At 38.2% G+C, this 21952-nt stretch overlaps 1 protein-coding gene across 1 annotated transcript in view; it reads left to right on the plus strand.

The window, feature by feature from the left end:
* naaladl2 (N-acetylated alpha-linked acidic dipeptidase like 2) overlaps positions 1 to 21952 on the plus strand; it is a 358608-nt gene that overhangs the window by 199768 nt on the left and 136888 nt on the right. The window contains exons 9-10 of the mRNA XM_088005108.1: positions 4965 to 5099; positions 16877 to 16969. Of these exons, the coding sequence (XP_087861234.1) occupies positions 4965 to 5099; positions 16877 to 16969 (228 nt within the window). The remainder of the gene's footprint in view (positions 1 to 4964; positions 5100 to 16876; positions 16970 to 21952) is intronic.

The following is a 21952-nucleotide window of genomic DNA, read 5'->3' on the forward strand; positions in this document are numbered from 1 at the left end:
TGTGGTTTCACAGCCTACCGTCTTTTTCAAAGCAAACTTTGTTGCTATGGAAACAATCAGATCAGTTCTGCATGACTCTGACTAGATATGAAATAATGACTAAATATTTAAATAATAAGTAACTAAATTGTTTATTTATTTGACAAAGAAATTAACAATAGATTTTTTTTCTATGATTGAATTGTTGCATTTGTGGTTTTCCGTTCATATTTTAGGTTTTTGATCTAAACCAAGTAATGGTCAATCTCAAACGGTTCCTTATTGAACCTGGTCCAGTTCTCATTTGCACTCTTCCTGATTGTCTTTCCAAGCCCTTCTGCACAAATCCTGTCTACTTGCCTCAGCACAACCTCTTCTTCTCCTCTCTAAGTCTTCTCATCCCCTCCGTTTCCTCTCCGCTCATCTTCTCTAAAGTTTTTCCTCTCTTGCCACTTCATCTGCTATTCACCCCTTGTCTTATCTGCTCCCCTTCCCCCCCTCCCCTCCATACCCTCATCTCTTCTCCTCCAGGACTTCTTTCTCTCCAATCTTCTCCGAATGTCTCCAGACTTGCGCTGTCATTTTTACTTCTGGCTGCCTTTCCTTTCTCAGTCTCTCACCCTTTGCCTTCTCCCCTCCCTCTACTCCCTCTTGTCATGTCCCCCATGTGGTTCATGGATTATTAATCATCTTGTGGGCTGGAGTGCTGCTGTGACACTGTCTAGAAGTGTGGCAGAAAGTCATCCACCATAAATTTGGTTCAAACAGTCCCAGAGGGATTTTCCATTGGATTGTGAACTTCTCCTCTGGTGCTAAGGTTAGAACATTGATTCTTAACAAACTTAGAGCAAAATATGTATCAACTGAAAGGGTAGCTGGGATATAATGTAATGCATAATAACATACTTGAATACACATAATAAAACTAGCTGAAGAAATTAGATATTTGGCAACACTGAACCTGTTTTACCGAGTTATGGCTGACTGTAGATTATCTGACAGTTGGCAAGAAAATGCAACAAAACACTATATAACATTTTTCTGTGAATTTGCATACACAATTTTCTTTCAGAGATAAACTTCTCTACAGATTGGAGCAGGTACAGGTCACATAAACAACATATGTATTGTTCATAATGATATTTTATGCAAGCTAGATTTGATAAAAATGTTAAATAAGTGTGAGGGTTGGAAGGTCTTTCTGCATTGAGTTTACGTTTTCTTCCTGTGAACATGTCGGTTCTCTTCATGTGCTTTTGAAAATAATGTCTGATTGAAAATTCTTATTCAACTTGTTTAAGAAGTGGTTAGAACATCTGACTTCATCACATGTGATAGAGCTGTGTTTGATTAGTTTTTGGTGAACTGTGTTGCCGTTGTAGAGGTGAATAGTAAGTAATTACATTTACTCAGTTTCCTTGGGGAATAAACTGGCCGTCATTTGTTGAGCTGATGAATAGTTGGAGAACTGTTACATATCATTTTTGAGCCACTTTGTCTTGGTCCTGCTATGATTTCAAAAACTTTGTGCATTTGTTTTAATTAAGGACAGGTGAGTTTCTTTTGAAGAATGAAGCCGGGTGGTATATGCTCAAACAAGCACCAGATACTGATGTAGCACATATTTGTCTAAACCAATGAGTCATGGCTGTTCTTATAAATCGACACCCACAAAAGTATTCATTCCCCTCTACTGGCATCTGGGCTGCTGTTTGGAATAATTTAAATCCTAAAATTTTAAATTATCATTAGTAATTTGTTGTTGTAATGTAACATTGTGAAAATCTAAAGGAGTATGAACATTTTTGCAATACATTATTAAAAATTGCACCAATCTAAACTATTTCTCTACATCTTCATCCACCTGTCTTCCACTCAACACCTGTAAAAATTGTGCCATTACTTAGTTCCTCTATATCAGTGGTTCTTAACCTTTTTTGAGGTACCGAACCCACCAGTTTCATATGCGCATTCACTGAACCCTTCTGTAGTGACTTTTTTTTTTTTTTCAATTTCAAGATATAGGGGTGACCCAACTAGAGTATAGTTGGGTCACCCCAAGATCACTAAGTCTTCTTAAAAGGTAGAGTCTCTGAGAACAGTTCTTCAAAATATAGTCAGTGTTTTCAGCAAAGTTGGACTGTCTGTCCAGGAACGACCCAAGGTATTTAAAATTTAAATTTAAAATTTCAACAGGTTGGCCATCGAGAGAAACTGGAACCACTTTAAGGTCTTGTTTAGATCATTTAATTAGTTCTACATTCTTAAGATAATGAAAAATTAATAATAAATAAGAAAGACTTTGCGGTATTCTGATTTAGTAATGTAATTATATTAGTTGTGTTACCACCCCCAAGCCACTAGAGGCAGTAGCAACCCCGAAAAGATGCGACTAAGGAGCAGATTTAGAAGTACACCGAGAGTGGAACTCATAGACATAATATAAGGATAGACGCCTCATGCCCCGCTGTCGCCTATTGTCGCTGACGAGATTTAGGGCGGCCATCTTGGAGCGGTATACCACTCCACTCGGTCCTATGTGTTTAACAGGCACAGTGACGGATCAGCGCATTTAATCGATCATAACACGCTTTTTTGTTACTGGAAACCATATTCAAACATCTATCAAAGCTACATTTATAAACAATTGTATTATTTAAGTATGTTATTTAAGTATTTAAATATGCTTAGTGGCTAAAACAATAGAATAGGAATGGAATATTCTGATATTGATGTATAAAGAGCATATTACAAAGCACACAGCCGTTCATAATTTATTTAATACATTATTTAGTAATATCAATACATATTTAAATAACTACAACACAAATAAAGATTCATAATGGCACAAATAAATAATTAATACTGAATAATAATATATATATATATTCTAGGCACAGCCAAGATACTGCGCAGAACCCTCAAGCTCCCAGGCCTCTGGTAGAGGACCCGAGCTCAGAGGATGAAAGAGACCACCCACGGAGGGTGAGAGGGGAATTTTATATATATATATATATATCCATCCATCCATTTTCCTTCACCCTTGTCCCTCAGTGGGGTCGGGAGGGGTGCTGGTGCCTATCTCCAGCTCACGTTCTGGGCGAGAGGCGGGGTACACCCTGGACAGGTCGCCAGTCTGTCGCAGGGCAACACAGAGACACACAGGACAAACAACCATGCACACACACACTCACACCAAGGGGCAATATATATATATATATATATATATATATATATATATATATATATATATATATATATATATATATATATATATATATATATATATATATATATATATATATATATATATAATTTTTTTTTTTTTTTTTTTTTTTTTTTGCCGACTTCTAGCTTCAGAGATTCAGCAGCTGAGATTAAGTCCAAAATCTGATGAGATCCATCCTGCTGCAGTGAATCCGTCTCTCTTTATAGATTTCTCCCTCTTCTTCCTCACATCGTGTCTTTATGAAACTTTCAAAACAAAAACGGAAGATTTGGGATGTATCTTACTAGTGAAAGAATTACATATAAATAATAGTCTTTACCACCTGTGTAAACTTTGCTGGTGAATGTTATAACACATAAGTTTTATAATATGTGTTATATTGTTTCATTTCTAATGCTCTTGTGTCATATAATCTAAGTCAATGTTAGAGAATAATTAATATTTTTAGATGTACAGAATCTCAGTTAGTCTTCATAGCGGGGCTGAACCTGTATTACACCAAGCACTGTAGCTAATATTAGCTGGTATCTCGCCGGTGGACATAAATACAGTAAAGTAATATTCTAATATATAATATAATCACAATATATACACAATAATATGTCCATCTTACTTGTGAAATGCTGTCTGTGGAGCCCTCACATCAATAATCCATAGATCCGAACAATAATATCCCTCAGAGCTGAGGCATCGTCTATTGTTTTGATTGAGGAAAGTAGGAGTTTATACCGCTCTAAGATGGCCGCCGTATTTCCTGCGCCGGAGCAGCCAATGCGGCGTCTACCCTTATATTATGTCTATGGTGGAACTCCTTCAATCAGGGCTCCTCCGCAGCTCTGATTGGCTAAGCAATGTGACGTGATCCTCTGCAGCAAGTGATGGCAAAGCGGGGCGTCATCACGACTTTACACAGTGTGTCTTTACCTCCGCGGCAGAGGCTCCACCGAACCCCTGAGACCGACTCACCGAACCCCTGGGGTTCGATCGAACCCAGGTGAAGAACCACTGGTCTATATTCATAGCTGTTCTCCTACTTGATCTGCGCTTCTTCTACTATATACTACAGAAGGACATAATGGTCCAAATATTGTAGTTCTACTGAAGCTAAAGAAAATTCTGTTTAAAAATAACCGTGTAGGCTTCAGACTCAGTTCTGTTCCATCACAACATGACAGAACAGGACACGTTACAGCTTATACTCTGCTCTTATCAACACGTTTCCATAAAATTAATCGCCATGGTAATAATACTTCTGCTTAAACAGGATCAGTTGGAGATGAGGATACATGTAAAATGGACACTGACGGATTGAAGAGCCAAGTGTCTCTTCAATCCGTCTGAACTTGTCCCTCTTTGAAAGCAGTGCAGTGAGGTCCAATCCCAGCCTGGGGAGTTTTTCTGCCCTTACATGTGTGGGTTCTCTCTGGGTACTCCAGATTCCTTTCAGGCCCTTTATTCTTCTTGTTCAGTATTTATTTAATTTATATAAAAAAGACTTGAGGCAAAAACCATTAAAATCAAGAAGGACTGAGTTTATTTTATTCTATTTTACTGACCAGCATCAAATGCCAGCTTGTCAGCTATAACATTTACTATATCACCAATGCAGAGTTAGATTTTTAATCTAGTATGATTTAGAAATTACATTACATACATAAATTGTCATTTTGTTGGTTTGCAGGAAGATCCAAAAGAGAGTGTTTAATTGTCTTTTTTTTTTTTTTCTTGCTTGTCTTTTGTTCTGTTTTTGTGCTAGCTGGGTCTGGAGGGAGCCTCACATCCCTGCTGGTTCAGCCCATCTCCGCCTTCCTTGCCAAGACTTTATTGTCGTCGCCATCAGTGGGACAGGGAGCAGATGCCTGCACTCTTTTATCCATGCCTCCCAACACAGGTAAGCACAAAAAAAAAAATCATTTGCAGAGCTACCAATGGAATTGCATTAACTTTAGCAATTTTTAACTTTGTCTGTCTCTCACTGGGCCTCATCAGAGGACTGTTCAGCTTTGCCATCTGTTTGTAAGACACAAATCAAATGATTCTATAAGTTGTGTGATTTCAGCAGATCGGTAGTGATAGGTCTTTATGCATGGATTATGTTACCCTTAGTTTGAATGAATTAAAGGAAATGCAAAGATGAATTTGACCTCATCTTGTTTAGATGACTTAGTACATTACATAATGTTATGTACTCTCTTATATATTTATATGATGTGACCTTTGGAAAAAAATTGTGATGATTCAGTTCAAACATTAAAACAGTTCAAACTACGACCTTTTTAGATGATCAGGATTATCAGCTTGTTTGGAAATGTTAGTCCAAATCTTTCAAACTAAGAGACATTTTCAGCTGCTCACTGAGTTCAACAACAAAAAAAAAAAAATTAAAAAAATCAAATATAGGAACTGTGTCCAGTGTACACGTCAACATTTCAAATACATTAGTTGAACTTACATATTTGAAATGTTGAAGTTTGAAGAATGAATGAAGAATGTTTTTCAGTTCTGTTTTTTGCCAAGTTTGGTATATTGAAAGTTTTAATGAGAGTGCTCCAACTATGACGTCTCAGATCAGGTGTTGTTCTCGCCTACAGCTTTTGTTACAGGGTTGCTTGGTGAGTACACATATTTAGAGCACGGCTGGCAGATGGAAATTGCTTTGGTCAGCTCTGAGTGCAGCTGCAGGATAATGAATTAGGGAAGTCGCTCTAATTTGGGCCATAGACAGGACTTTGGGTTGAGTCTTTTGGGCATGGCGTACTTAGGTACCCTGGTCACAAGGTGCCCATAGATTACATGTCAGTAGATGTAGCATCTTCTCTGTAACTGTTGGCTGTTCTCCTCGTTTTAAACATGAATCCAGTTTTTTACTCAAAATTAGGATCAACTTTCCATTCTCTACAAGGCTCATGTGCAACATAAAGGCTTTTGTGCATCTCAACTGATATCCCAGCTTTAAATAATAAAATTGTTGTAATATTGTAGGCTAAATCCTTTTTTTTAATGTTTTGAAAGAAGTCCCCTCGTCCGTATGTTGGCAGATTTCCACAGGAGTTTAAAAAAATCAACCTATCAGTATCCATATTACAGTCACCTCCACTGCTCCTCTGATCCGTCCCTCTGTCTTCCACTCAGGCGTTTGTCCACCATCATCTCCTGTTGACAGCATGTTCCCTCATTTCTTGTGTGTACACTTCATCCATTTTCATTTACTCCTCAATAAATCCAAGCATCTGGCCGGTGGCTGGAAAACAGCATGCTGTCCTTTTCCTCTGGTGCTCAGATTTTAGCTACACGCAACTCGCACACACACGCATACACACACACACGCACACACACACATACACACACACACACACACACACACACAGACACACACACACACACACACACACACACACACACGCACACACACACACACACGTGCACACACACACACACACGTGCACACACTTGTTTGTCACTGTTGTGCTCCAGTGCTGTCTGAAGGAGTCACTCAACAAATAAGTGACACATCCAATATTGACAAAAGTATTGATCTTATAGTGCAGAAGTTGTTTGATGTGCTTGCTGCACTCTGTGTGGTTTTCTGTTGGAAATAAGTCAGTATCTCTGGTCTGAAAGGACAGCTGATGTTCAGTGTCCTGATGTTGGATGTTATGCCTATTCTAACTATGTTTCTGCTGGTTATGGACTGAACAGTTTGACGTATTGCAAATATGATGACAGTGTGGACCAAGCCTAACCCACACCGAATGAGCCTGCTGGGTCGGCTCTAGGGCTGAAACGATTCCTCGAATGATTCGAGTACCTCGATTACTAAAATTCCTCGAGGAAAATTTACCTGCCTCGAAGCTTCGTTAATTTATGTTTTATTAGTTAGCGCACTGTGTTCCGGCCGGGACTTCATTTGCGTTGCGCGGAGCTCTCACTTCCGCCTCTGAGTTGTTGACAAAAGCTAAGTCTCAGCGGAATAAATTCCAATCTTCAAGATTGGCCCGTGGGGATTTTATTGATTGATGATAATGCCCGACTTTTTATCGTTTTTGGGGAACCAATAAGCATCCTTAACATGACTGGGGGATGCCTGGAGTACGGCAGCATTTCTCCTCCGGGGCTGCTGGTTGAAAGCGAACGGCGGGAAGAGCGCTGAGGTGAGCGGATAGCCTGAACAGGGCGGGCGGCTGAGTAGCTGATGCTTACCGTGTAAATGTAGCTTTACCGACGAACCGCACAATAAATTTCATATCCCGGTCTGAAGAAACGGGTGGCGGAGCGCATCGTACATGGCTAGTAGATGAGTTTCTGAGTGTGACCAGTGAAGGTGTCGTAAATATCCCGTATTGCTTCCCCCCGTGTTCGTCCCCCGGTCTAACGGTTCGTCAGTCCGCTGGTCTATTTCCTCCCCTCCACCCCATGTTCGTTCATTCGCCCTCTCCTCCCACTCCAGGCCGCATTTCCCGTATTTTCAAACCCAAAGCGTGACAGGTTAGGTGGCAAGGTGAGTTTAATTAATCTATTAAACTCACTGAAGATGAATACATAAACTAAAAGCTGGATTGTAGACATTTTTTGTAAGCATATTTGTGAGCCTGCCTCTTTGTTATTAAATTCAATATAATTTCAGATTTTTCTATAACTTTTCTTCTGGTTAACTTAGAAAGTGAGCTATTATTGTTACAGGTTAGTTTTCTAAACTACAAAAAAGCAACTGTTAGGGATGCTCAAATATGAAAAATTGGACTGATATTGATATCTGATAGTAACACCGGTATTATGCCAGATTTACCAATATTTCATTTTAGAATTTTTTTAAAAATCCGATTACTCGATTAATCGTAAGAATAATCGATAGATTACTCGATTACTAAAATATTCGTTTACAACAGCCCTAGTCGGCTCCTTCCACAACATCAAATGAGTGAAACTGGGAGAAGAGCTACAAGGGACAGAGAGTCAGTGGAAGACGGAGCCCAAGAGTGAAGAGATGTATTCTGTCTCCAATCGATTAGCTGCACGGATCCCACTATCATTTGTTTCCATCTGCTTCCCTCTTTTCAATTTTTTGCTTTCTAGCCAAGTCTCTTTTTACACTTTTTTTTTCTTTTTTAATTCCAGTTCAATTAAAGGTGGCTGCATTGCCTGGCCTTGTTTAATTACTCAGGGCCCTTCTTTGGAGACCAGCGACATGACTTGGCCAGCCTCAGGATTCTTGTTCCTCTGTAGTTGCTGTGTTTTGTGTTCATACGCCCCATGCCTCACAAAAGTCCTCTTACTGCGTTTTTCACTTTTTGTAACATCGGAGCCACAAATGTCAGTGTACTTGAAATTTAATCAGATTCAAATTTACCCTATTCCCTTAAAATAATGTGTGATGAAAACTTGACATGTCACTTCATCCTGAATGGTGGTGACATTATGCTGTCAGGATGCTTTCATTTGCAAGGGTCAGGAACGGCAGACCGAGTTGATGGAGCTAAACATGGAGCAATCCTGCTAGAGGCTGCAGAAAACTTTAAACAGAATGGAGGTTCACTTTCCAACAGGACAATAACTTTAAACATCCGGCCAGGCGTGCCCAGAAGAAATATTCATAGGAGTGGCCTGACCAGAACAGTAAAGCATTGAAGGTGGCACAAAAAGACACGTCCTGGGCATCTCGGTGTCCACATACAGATATCATATAAACCAGTCGACCCTGAAGCTCAAATCGCCTCCGGTCTGAACGCAGCAGAAGGTTGTCTGCAAAGATGTCTGCTCTGCCAGAAACAGTCACCTGCAGAAACTCTCCTGACCCCAGAGGAGGCTTCCTATTTCCTGCTTCCTGCTTCCTGCTCCAACAGGAGAGAGGAGCAGCGGGGCCGGAGACATGAACATGGCAGTTTGGAATCATCCACTGAATCCGGCCATGGAAGAACTAAATTGCCTTTTCCATTGTACAGTACCTGACTGAAAACATTCAGACAGCAAAAACGTATTTTACTTGCAAGTCATTCATCATCACTGAGCTATTTAAACATTAGTTTATCCACTTTTAATAAACTAATATTACTATGTATACATAGTAATATTTTTGTTTCTTTGTTCATTTTAATGTAAAAGCTGTAGAACATGACGGTGAATGTTGGGCTGTAGCATCAAGGCTAACTAAATCTGGTCATAGTAGGACTGTGTGACTGTGGTCAGGTGGAGCTTGTGTTTGGACATTGTCAGTCCTCCTGTCCCTACATTGACCTCCACCTTGATTTTAAACCTATATTATTAAATTACCTGATGATCTGTGGAAATGGCTGGTGTGAAATGATTTCCTGCTCCTGCTTTGTGACCATGAATAATTTAACTCTCATCTTGCTTGGGCAGCTGCTTAACGGAGCCAATTGGAGCTGATTGCTGAAATGTCAAAGCCACATGAATGATTTTATTTAATTTTTTTCTGTATTGAAAAATGTTGAAAAAATATTTAACATTCTTCTACTACAGTACAGCTGGTCACAAACTGTCAATCTGAAAGGGAAAATTACAATATTCCAGATTCTGTTGAGATGGATCTAAGAGCTGTGACATTTCTTTAATTGTTTTCTGGCAATATTTTAAATACCACTCTGTATTCAAATACATAATACCTAATGCACTATAGCAGTAGTTTTTTACTGAAATTATGTTGTCTCATATAACTTCTTGACCTTTCATTTCAGAATCCCACTTTGGTTCTTGAGAATTTGTTAAAGTATTTATGTATTTATTCAATAAGCTCCACTCCAATCATGTGAGACTTCTAGCACCAGTTGGTCTGACCTCTACTGAATTAGGTCAGTCCCTTTAAAGGGTGTGATTTATTATACAATTATTATAATTTATTTTTTGTTACATATTTTTAATTGTCATTATTTTGCAGAAACAGTTATTACTTTGACAATAAATATTAAAGGGGTCTTTTTGTTGTTGTTTTGTCTTTTTTGTCAAAATATGCATAATGCTTTTGATCATGCTACAAAATCAATGAAAAGAGAAAAACATCCAGTGGGGTAAATACTTTGTATAGGCTCTTTGTTTCCACCTTGTCTCTGTGATTACAGGCCTGTTGGTGTTTGTTTGTATTGAAGCTGTCCACTTCCCTTCAAACTTTGGAGATTGAATGCATAGTGAGATTAGATATGCCATTATGACACAGTGAAATGTATGATTAGGAGAGTGTTTCTGTTTGGAAATTGTAATATTTTCAACTGTTGACTATTGTGGTAGCTTCGAATAGTTTGTTTTTGTTGGTTTTAACAACTTCTTCAGCATTGTATAATTATCAGAATCGGCTTTCTTGGCCATGTTTGTGCAACAAAAAAGGAACTTGACTTTGGTTTCACACTCTCAGGGAGTGTAGGCGTTAAGGATAAATAAATGAAGTTGATCAATATATGTACACTCACTACTTTACAGTATTTATGTAAAGGAAAGAAAAGACAGATTAATACGACAGAGTATTAGAGCCAGGCTCAGTGATTTTTAAAGCTTAACCTAAGAGAATAAAGTTGCACATCAAGAGGGTCATTATAATATGAGAATAAAGTCATAATATTACCAGAATGAAGCTGGAATTATGCAAGGATAGTTAAATTACTGAAATAAAGTCGTAAGGTGTTGGTTGTGTCCATCAGTTTGTGTCCAGGCTGCTAAATAATGTCAGTGAAGACCAGCAGCTCCTGAAGAAGGGTATGCTTTTTAAGTGAAATATATATATATATTTTTATTGGGTTAAAAATGTGTTTGCGATTGGTGCACAGATGCAAGAGAAGTTCACTTGCAACTTTAAGTCCTGGTTTTCTTTTTTTACATTTTTCAGAAGCATGCATGCTGAACCTGAGTGACAAAGAGTTCAGGGGGAACAAAAGAAGTAACCACTGCAGAATAAAGTTTCCTGTTCTACCTGCTGCAGCAGCTGAATGACTGACATAACCACACTCAGACCTTTCAAAGAAAACTGTAGGTTATAGGGACCTAATTGGAGTATGTTTGAAATCAGTAATTGCAGCAAATTGCAGTAAATGTACATTTTATAAAATGTACATAAAATGTTACATTTTATGTACATTTATACAGTTACATAAAATGCATCAAGTGTAAATGACAGCTGAAAAAAATAACGTTCCTGTGATATACTCTACTAAATCTGTTCTTGGTGGGGTTCTCTTTGTTTCATGTGATTCTTATTTTTTTCTCTCCATCTCCCTCTTCCACTCCAAAGGTGTCCCAAATTTCTGCACCAATTACAGAGCACTGCCGCAGAGGGAGAAGCGAGCAAAGCAGAACAACTTAAAATGGCTTTATAAAAAGTACTCCCAGGCCCTTTAATTACACCCATATTGATTGTGATGTGGAAGTTCCCCACTTTCAATGACTACTGTTTCTTAAATGTGCATTAAAAATGCCCTGCAGAGGATGTTACTGGAATGCTTCTCAGTGATTAGACAGCAGTTTATACGGCAAGGACTAGAAACGGATGGTAGTAGAAGGTAGTAGAAACAGATGAGATATAGTGCTATCTAAAATTTTTCAGTTCGGTTTATCTTTCCATTACTTAAACTAAATAGGTAGAACCAATATAACATACATAGCAAGTAGAAAAAACTCTAAAGCATATCTGTGTCTTCCATTTGGCCCATTGGATGAAAGTTCACTCCAGATGTCGGCAACAACCCAGTGAATTCACACACCTTGAGAAATCTAAGTACATAAATGCAAAGAGCATCCAGGAAGTATTCACAGTGCTTCACTTTGTCTACATCTTATTAGTCTTATTCCAAGTTGTATTAAATTAATCTCATTTCCCAAAATCACCACACAAATACCCCACTATGATAATGTGGGGAAAAAGTCTCTAAGTCTTGTTTTAGCAGAACGATGGTGTTGTTGGTGGTAGTTCGTCCAGTGATCGGTGGGATGCCGGTTCAATCCCAGCTCCGTCTGTTTCAGTCGTGTTCTTGAGCAAGACGCTTCACCTGCCTACCTGCTGGTGGTCAGAGGGCCGGGGGCTGTTTGGCAGCCTTGCCTCTGTCAGTCTGCCTGGGGCAGCTGTGGCTACAGTGTAGCAGCTTGCCACCATCAGGATGTGAATGTCTGAAATCCCTCCAAATAACTGATACTGTTGTTTTCCCCCTGAAAACACTCACGTACTCTGCCTGTGTGTCCGTGCAGACCACCTTACCAAAAGGTGGTTTCTATAAATTATTGCCTCAAATATATTTTGTGCTTTGAATGAATAGACCAGACATTTCCAAGGTAAATTCTTTCTGAGCCAACTGAATTCTTGAAAGGAACTGGACAAAGGCCATGTCTCTGTCTGAACGTACCTTGTGTGCATGAGGCCACAGATCCTTTTTATGTTTTGATACAATAAATCCTACAATTTAAGTGGTAGAACTTTTTAAATTTGAATGTATAAAAGGTCATTTGCTACTTTAGTTTTTTTTTTGTTTTTTTTTCTTGAAGCAGAAACAACGAACACTGAAAAAAGAAATTCTGCTTCTTCTGTTCATCACTTTGACTGCATACAACTGGACGGGTCAAGTTCATCTACTTCTCACAGCACAAAGATAAAAATGGACCAGAAAAGTCCTTAACAGAGACGTAGACTGTTAGCAAAAAGATGGTTAAAGCAGTGAAAGTACATTAAAAATATGAGACTTTTGAACTGAAGTCAAAAATCCAAACCTTTTTCGATATTCATAACAGACATACTTCTGTCAAATATTGTTCACAAATCTGTCTAAATATGTATTAGCGAGCATTTCTACTTTACCGAGATAATCCGTCCAGGTGTGGCATATCAATATGCTGTTTAGACAACATGATTATTGCCCAGGTTTGCCTTTGGCTTTCTCCAATAAGTTTTCAAACTCAAGTGTGCAACTACTGCAGGAGAAAAAGTTTTAGTAAGAAAAATATTATTAATTCTGAACTTCAAGACAACTTCAGTCTGCTTTTATTTTTAACAGCTAAAATAAGAAAAAGAAATGAATATTGCGTTGCTAACGTACAGTATCACAACAGGCTGTTATTAGTGATAACAAAGGAGAATATTTGAATTGCTTTGAAACTCTCAGTAGCTCATCTCTAAAAAATAAATCAAAACTTCTGCATACATAAGTCAGATTCCATTTTACTTTGAAAAAAGTGCTGCTATCTGAGAAAATGCAAAAAGTGCTCCTCAAAATAAAATTGATATTTGGAATAAACTAAACAAAGGTTTCATCCATGTCTGTCATAATTATTAGTTTTCAGATGTATGAGGAGAAATATATTTAGTTTGATAAAGAGCTTCTAAAAAATTCTGGAGGCAGAAAAGAAAAAATCAAAGCAGAGCAACTCAAAATGTTTACCACTGAGATTAAAACCTTACTGTAAAGGAGATATTTGTTGTAATAAAAGGTTTTATCTAAACCTTTCATAGCAGGAAACAAAAACAATAAAACTACAGCTTCTCCTGCTCTAGACCTGCACAGGCGTCTTTTATCTGCAGAAAATCTCCACCCTATAATGAAGTAAACAGTTTTTGCTTATTTCAAAGACTGAACCAATAAAGCTACTTTGCTTTCATGGAGCAGAAGATGGCCATGTTGAGATAAGCTAGATGAGACTTTGTAGCCAGCACAGTCTACAGTGAGCCTTTAACACTGACATCTTTAGCTGACAAACTCAGAATAATAACAGCTTATCCAGCTCCAAAACGCACATCTCTCTTCCTTCCACTGTTGCTTACGGTTGTGTTACTGACTCCTTGGGATGTTTTTCCATGCGAGTTGTCCTCGTGCTGAAAACGTGACTTTGTGTAACGCCCTCACTGCGACATTACTGTTTAAACTTTACCTTTAATAACATAAAGTTACCTAATTTTTAAAGTGCAATCAGTATTACTTTTATAACAAATTTATATCAGTAATGATTTCCTGGTTAATGTCAAGTTGTCATAACAAAGACATTTTGAATAATGTCAACTTTGTATTAAGTGTCATAATTTACCGAATGACGCTTTATGACAACAGTCATAAATATTCATGAAGGCTTATTCATGTTCATGACAGGTGTTATGTCATGTTAATGACAGTGTCATGACAGTCTTATTCACCCCCCTTCAAATAAAGTGTTACCAAAAAAAGTTGTCAAATTAGAGTTAGTGTTAGCTTCAGTGTTTGAAGCCAGTAATGCTATGAAAATCTGTCACTAGTTATATTTCTGTCCAGTTGTCATGTGAACTCTAAGCAAACTGTTAAAATGTCAAAATTATGCTAATGAGGCGTATTTCCATCTGCTTGTTTTGAACAGATCAATCATTTCATAATGTCATCTGATGAAGACATTATGCATGGCTGTAATAAACAGTTTGTAGTGGTTGTAAACCAGCATGTACCACACTTTTCAGAAAAATGGAGAGTCATACCCTCCAAGCCTTGAGGTTTGGACATTTTTTCAAAGTTTTGTGAAGTTACTTTGAATTTTGCCGTTTCCATCGAACCTTTTCCAATGCGGCCCTTCAGAATGTTGCCTGGAACACGTCTTCTCAGAAGTCGCAGGCCGATTGTGGCCTTCTGGTGACCTTCTCTCACTGCAGGACTTCAGATCTTCAGCCAGCACCTGAATGTTTTTGTTCAGATGTTTTTCACACATTTCTCACCCAAACATATTCACCTCTGGATCCATCTCCTTCCTGCACAGCAGAGTGGCTGAATAGACCTGTGTTTATACTTGGACTGTTTAAGCAGAAAGTGAAAGTGTCAACAGGAAACAGTACCCACAGAACCAGACCTGTAGAGACCCATCGTTCTTTTCCTGATGTCTTGGACATGTTTGGTGATTTGTTTGGATTTTTTCATGAGGACAAAATGAATCAGAGGAAGTCAAAAAGTTTCCATAGTTTCCACCAGGTTTTTCTTTCTGTGACGCTGTTAAATTTGGATGTCATGAACAAATGAAACAAATGGATGGCTGGGCCAGGTACATGTTTTTTTCATGAGTAGAGGTTTGATACCATGTTTGATTTATTCTGCAAGAATCAGAGACACATTTTAGTGTCTTTAAATAACTAAATGTTCTCTGAAAACTGTGAGTCACCTCTTACCTGCAGAAACTGCCCCATCTGTAAACTCATTCATCATGAAGGGGAATCGCTATTTGACAAATCTCTCTCCCGCTCTCTGCGTCTGCATGTCTGCAGACTGAATACGCATAAGGGCCACATGTTCCATCCCCTCTCTTTAGCTGTAGTCATTTGTGGCCATTGTCAAAAGTGATAAATGGGTTATGTGGCTCAGATAAGAGAGAGCAGTGAATTTTTATAATGCATTAAATAGGAGCGAGAGGGCAAGCAGACAGGCAGACTGGGAGGGACGGAGGAACGGAGTGGAGCGGAGCTGGGAAAGTGGGCTGTCATGCTGTGGTGCTGCAGGCGGGGGACCTCTGTCACACACAGTTTGAGCCCCTGCTTCACATCTTTACTGGCGGTTCGTCTGTATTTTCCCTCAGATATCCAGCCATCAGCCCCCTTGAGCTCACAGCGTCCACTGACTGCTAAGTCACGTGAATCTCCCAGCAGTGTGTGTGTGTGTGTGTGTGTGTGTGCGTGTGTGGTGGACGTTTTCAGTGCTTCTCGTTTCTGAATAAAGCAGTCACTGTAATTTTAGTAATGATATAATGACAATTTCTACATCTTGTCTTCCCTCTTAGGCTGTGATGTCACAAATGTTAACTCCAAAATAAATTCAGTACAAAAACTAAAACTGCAACCTTTTATCCTACCTCGCATAAACTCTTAGGCATAAAACATATAGCCTAGTTTTTTTTTTTGTTTTGAGTCAAGTAAAATCAAGCGCAAATAAAAAAAATAGAAGTTTCTTAATCAAACTAAGAAAGTTTGATTTGTCATTTGAAAGTTAACTTTCTTCTCCTTTTCATATATGTATGTATATATATATATATATATATATATATATATATATATATATATATATATATATATATGTGTGTGTGTGTATACAAACGCATGTGTTCATGCTTTTCTTCAGCAGGGTCACTAAAGTTTTTAAAGGTTCTTTAAAGCCATGTATCATATTTGTTTGACATAACATGTATAAATGGCTTTGATTTAGTTTCTCAGGTATAATCTTAATAAGCACTGAGTTGGTTGCAATATGATAATGTATGCTAAAAAGACGTAGAAGGGTATGAATACGTTTGCAAGACTTGTAGTCTCTTGTCACCTAGTTGCAGTTATTGCAAAAGTCAAGAGAAGGGCATGATGATGGTAGGGAACAGAGAGGAAAGATAAAAGAAGGGAAAATGTCTGATGACTGAGTGGACTGCAGTGAGAGGCTGGCGGCGAGGGACTGTGGGTGGTGAGTGAAGGAGCAGCAGGCAGGAGACATTACAGACAGAGCAGAAAATTTGTCAGGTAAGTGCGTCCAGCAATTGTGTAAATGTAGAGCTGATGGCAGGAGAAGCCGAGAGTGAAGAGTGAGGCGTAGTGGCAAACGGAGCCGTTTTCTTCCTCCTAAAGAGCAAGAAGACGGGGTTTACCACACAACCTAAAGCTGCTGATTGAGACCAAAAACAGTGGCTGTGTCATTGTTGAGCAGACTGAATAAACAGAATGCATGTAATTTCCTTTTTGATCTGCTTTTATCCCAGAGCGAAAGAAGATTACTGTGACTATTGGAAACCAGATGTCCTACAAGAAGATTTACAACGTTGTTGGATACCTGAAAGGAAGAAAAAACCCAGGTTTGTAAGAAATGAACAAGTATGTGAACAGAGCAAATCAGATGAACAATCTTAAAGCAGGACTCATTAAAAGTCACTGAGTTTTACGCTGCACTGAACCATCAAACACCCTGAGCATTGGGCTTGGTTTGAGGCAGGATGCTTCCTTCACATTCTGATTGAAAGAATCTGATAAAAAGATCCAGTTTGTAAGTCAATGAAGTTTGACTTTGGAAGTTTCATTAATTAATGGTCTGTAAACCTTTAAATGACAATGATCTACAGACAAGATAATTGGAAGCTAACGGACACTTCTAATTCCAGCCTTGGTTGGGCCATTTGTATATCTGAGATCATCAAACATATTTTCATAAAACCTCCTCCTTTGGTTATGACTTTATGGCAGGTGTTGCCAAGGGTGACACCATCAGCTTTAAGTTTATGTAGCCATTACAAAAAAACAAGTCAAATTTGAGTATTTTTTTTTGAAAACTGCTTTTTGAATTTGCTTGTCTGAAAATAAAATTTGTTTGACAAATTCAACCATTTAGGTGTGACAAAATATCAAAAACAGGGAGGAAATATGCTTGTACTTGGCAAATTCTTGTCACCACCATGTACATTTGCTGTTTCACACTTATTGTTGATATTAATGCTTTCTAGTTATTTCCTTGCAAAACAAAACGCTTAAAATATTTCTTTTCCGATTTGAAGTTCATTGTTGCCTCTTACATACAGTAAGTTGAGAAGTTTTTGTTTTGAAAGCAACGTCACTTCTCCTAAAAATGGAACAGTGTATCAATTTTTCATGTTACATTATGGAAAATCTTAAATTTACGAAGGACCTTTACATTTGAGTGAGTGATGTAGCAGCTTAGTTCAGCAAGGTAGAAAATAATATTATATTTTTTTCCTTTAAAAGCTGTGATGGTAAGAAATGAGGACAGTAATAAAAATGAAGCCAAACCTCTTCCACCGTGTGGAAGTAGGCCGCAGCTAGCTTTTAGCATAGCAGCACAGCTAACATTTACAGGAAGTTTGAAAAAAATAGAAGCTCCGCCATCCGTCCATCACCATGCAGATAGCTGCTTAAACTCACACAACCTGAACATTTCTTCAATGTGTTTAGATTATAATGTTGAACTTGTAATGCAGGATTTGAGTCCATTGTCGGTCACACTTCATTTTTGCTCCAGGGAATGAATTTCTGACTCGTTTTGTCTCTTTTTCTTTTATTGTCGGTATAAGGAAGGTTTTTTTCATCTTGTCCTTGCCTCTCCTCAACAGCCTTCCTCCTTACACATCCTCCCCCTCCACTCCCATTGCTGCGGTGCAACCCTACCTGTCCTGCCCACTCACCAGTGGAAAATTACCTCGCTGATTTACAGTGTGATATTAAGCAGACATAATGGGCCACTAAAACACATAATGTGGATCACAAATCTCCGCAAGTAGCAACACTTCAACTGGTTGTTGGCATTTGATCATATGCATGTTCTACACTAAAACATGAGCAGAATGAATATTCATGCATGCTCGCATCAGGCCTATCTGCCCAGCTTTATGTACTTTATGGCTGCACAAAGACAGGCAGCATCATAATAAATCTTAAAATACTCTTTGCTCCCACGCATGTGAATCCTGCAGTCAAAGCCTCGTACCTTTAAACCAAAGCTTAGTTCTGTTGTAGTTGAGGAGAAGCGACATTGTAGATGAAGTTCTCCATCTGAATAGATATTTAAAATATAATGTTGTAAAATAATCAGTGATCTTTACTTTAACACATCACAGAGTGCTTTTTGGTTCACTGTGAACTGCTATGGCAGTAATAGCGTACATTATCCTCAGGTAATCAGATAATGTAGTTTTCTTCAATCCTCTGATTTTACACAGCATAACGTTCTCAGCATGACCGTTCCTTCCCTGATTGGTTGTTTCTGACCGGGTCGTGTATTTGTACAGTTGGACCACAAAGATTTAAAACTGTCACAACATGGTGACGGTTTTAAAAAATATGTAAAATAAAGAAACATTTTGTAAAAGTTCCCAACAGCAACGTCAAAACAATTTCAAAATGGTAAATGGACTAAATGTGTGTAGCGTGTGTGCAGTCATTGGACCGCGCTTTACCCTCCATGTTCACAGTCATACAAATGGCAAAGACTTGTGAGCAATTTGGGACTTAGTACCAAGTTTAGATCTGATGTAAAGAGGAAAAATGTGTGTTAATTTCAGACTTAAGCACCAAATTATTATTTTTGTTATTATAACAGTTACATTTAGTTTCATCTAATTTTCTGACCAGCACTGTAAGCTATTATTTTTCCGACACTCATGCTTGTGAGAAAACAGATTTGTTTAGACCTCTTGTTGATGTTCTGTCTAGTCTTCTACAAAATGGTAAATGTCTGAATGAGAAGATTAACTAAAAAAATTACCAAAGTATGAATACTTAATTTGGCACAAATTGCCTTAAAAGCTTTATCTTCAGGACAGAACTGGTTAGAAAGAAAGTCTTCACCGCTGGATGCATTAAATCACAGCTGATCCTTTTTAACATTCAGCAGTTTGTTTTAGCCAAAGGGCAACAAAAAACATGGTTTCCTCTAATGTTACTCATTCACTAGCAGTTCCGTGATGAAGCGTGTCATCTTCTACTGTGTAAAATACATAAAACAAAAAACATGCACACGCACACACACGCACACACAAAATTCCTTAAAATAAAAAAAAGTCTGAACTTTGGCATATGACTGATTTGAAGAAGTTCACACTAATTAGTGTTTGTGGGATTTAGCCTGGAAGCTGCACAGCGTTGTGGTGCCAGGATTTCTGCTGCACTGATCAGGTTTCCACTCCAGGAGCGTTTTCCAGGAACCAGGCCTTCAATAACACTGGGTTACAAAAAATAATTTTTGGAACCTGTCTATGTTTTTCAGTTGAATTAGGACTATTTTGCACTGCTGAATCCAAAAATTATTTCCATTTTTCTCAATCAAGCTTTTATTCTAATTTGATTTAGATAAATCCAATCTTCTGACTAAATTTATTAAATTTTTGTGACATTATCAATTCATTTCTGTTAATATTTCTCATCCGAAAAAAGTTTTAGGAGAAAAAAAAAGTTTTCTAACAGAGTGTATTAATTAAATGTTACAAACTTGGATAATAATCACGGGTGCGTACATGTAAATTGCACATCACGTCTCCATCTCTTTTCTGTCCTGATGGAGTCTCTCCTCCTGCTCATCACTCATTGATCAGATTCTCAGGAAACTGATCCAGATGTGAGAACAAGTCATACAATTTGATGCTCATGTTGCTCCATAGTTCATAAAGTTCACCTGATTGAGCAAAATCAAAATGATTTTTAGATTCAGCACATCAAAATGACCCTACAACAGTTGAAAACCCGACAATTTCTTGGCTGTTGACCAGCGTAATTCATATATGTAGAAATGAATCTGATCCATGGCTCACATTTTCTGTTAACCATTAACTGTTTTTAAGACACTGATGCCTGATTACAGCTCAGAGAGAGAGAGGAAGTGAAACTAATAATATGGGGCTTAAAAGGTTTATGTCCCGGAGCAAAAATAAAAACATCAAGCATCGGATTATTAAGATTCTTAAGAAATTATGGACTATTGCTGCTGGGTGTGTTTGTGTGTGTGTGGCTGTGCTCCTTTGGGACACATCCCACAGGTTTAATTTATTTAATATCTGTGAATGTTACAAACTTGCTCTGACTTTGAAGTGCCTATAATTCAGTTTCACAGAGTAAATCCTGTGAAATGATCACCAGTTTATGGCTGGAACACCAGCTTTATTTCCCCAACAGCAGCTGTCGCTGCTCCTCTCTTCCATCCTCTCCACTAAAGTGAGAAAACGCGGAAACTGCTCCAAGATTTGTCGATAGATTGACTTTCGTGACAGCCGCTACCAGTCGGAATCTTTCATTTGTTCAAATGTTTGGGATTGGACTACAAAGATGTTATCTTGGATCATGTAGGATGGATTCTCTGGTAATGGTGATGTAATGCAGCCCATGAGGAAACAGCCACATGAAGGAGGAAGGAAGCAATCTCATAACAGATAACTGGATACAGCAGGCTGTCAGTTTGTCATTGCTAGTAATAATAATACATTTTATTTGTATGGGACTTTTCTAAGTGCACAAAGACACATTGCAGGAGTACAATAACAGAAAATCAAACTGGTGAAGAAGGCCCACACAGACTCCATTTCCTGAGAGTCCTAAGGAGAAACTAAAAACTGCTGGTGTCCTTCTGTCGATGCTCTATTGAAAAAAAAATCATCTGCTGTTGTCTGTGTGTGGATCTCCAGCTGGAGCAGTGAGTTACATGGTGGGGCAGCGATGGAGAAGGCTCTGTTTCAGGTGTGGAGCTTGGTATAAACCAAACGCATCCTGTAATTTTCCATCCACTCCACAATTATGCCAAACTTTATGATGCTCTGGCAAAAAGTCCACAAAAAATAAATGGAAGCTTGTGGTTGTAATTTGGACTCAATATGAAAAAGGAGTATGAATACATTAGCCCCAGTGATAGCTGGTCACTGCAGTGGACAGCTACCTAAAAGCCATTAACGTGTGTTTTTTTTTTTTTTTTTTTTCTGATATAAATGCACAAACACCACTTAAGTGGACACTAGTGTGTCATACAAGACACTATCAACTACTGACAATTCACTGCAAGTGCAAGAAAATTTCTGTTAAATCCAAAAAGGCAGACAGACAAAAATCAACTCAGGAATATCCAGTTCATAGAGCAGGTAAAAAAACATTGTGACATCCAATAGCCCCTCAAGACTAACACAACTGATGTATTTTCCAAATAACTTAATATTTGGAGAAAATTACAACTGATCACTTAGAAAAATATTTATGAATTTTTTTTCTTTTTACACATTTGTTCCCCACCTTTTTTTATGGCTTAAAAAAATCAAAAACAGTTTGGAAAATAAATTCTGACATAAAGGATC

Source organism: Poecilia mexicana, unplaced genomic scaffold (assembly GCF_051168715.1).
Source record: "Poecilia mexicana isolate PSO_F unplaced genomic scaffold, ASM5116871v1 scaffold_4, whole genome shotgun sequence".
In the NCBI taxonomy this organism is placed as follows: Eukaryota; Metazoa; Chordata; class Actinopteri; order Cyprinodontiformes; family Poeciliidae; genus Poecilia; species Poecilia mexicana.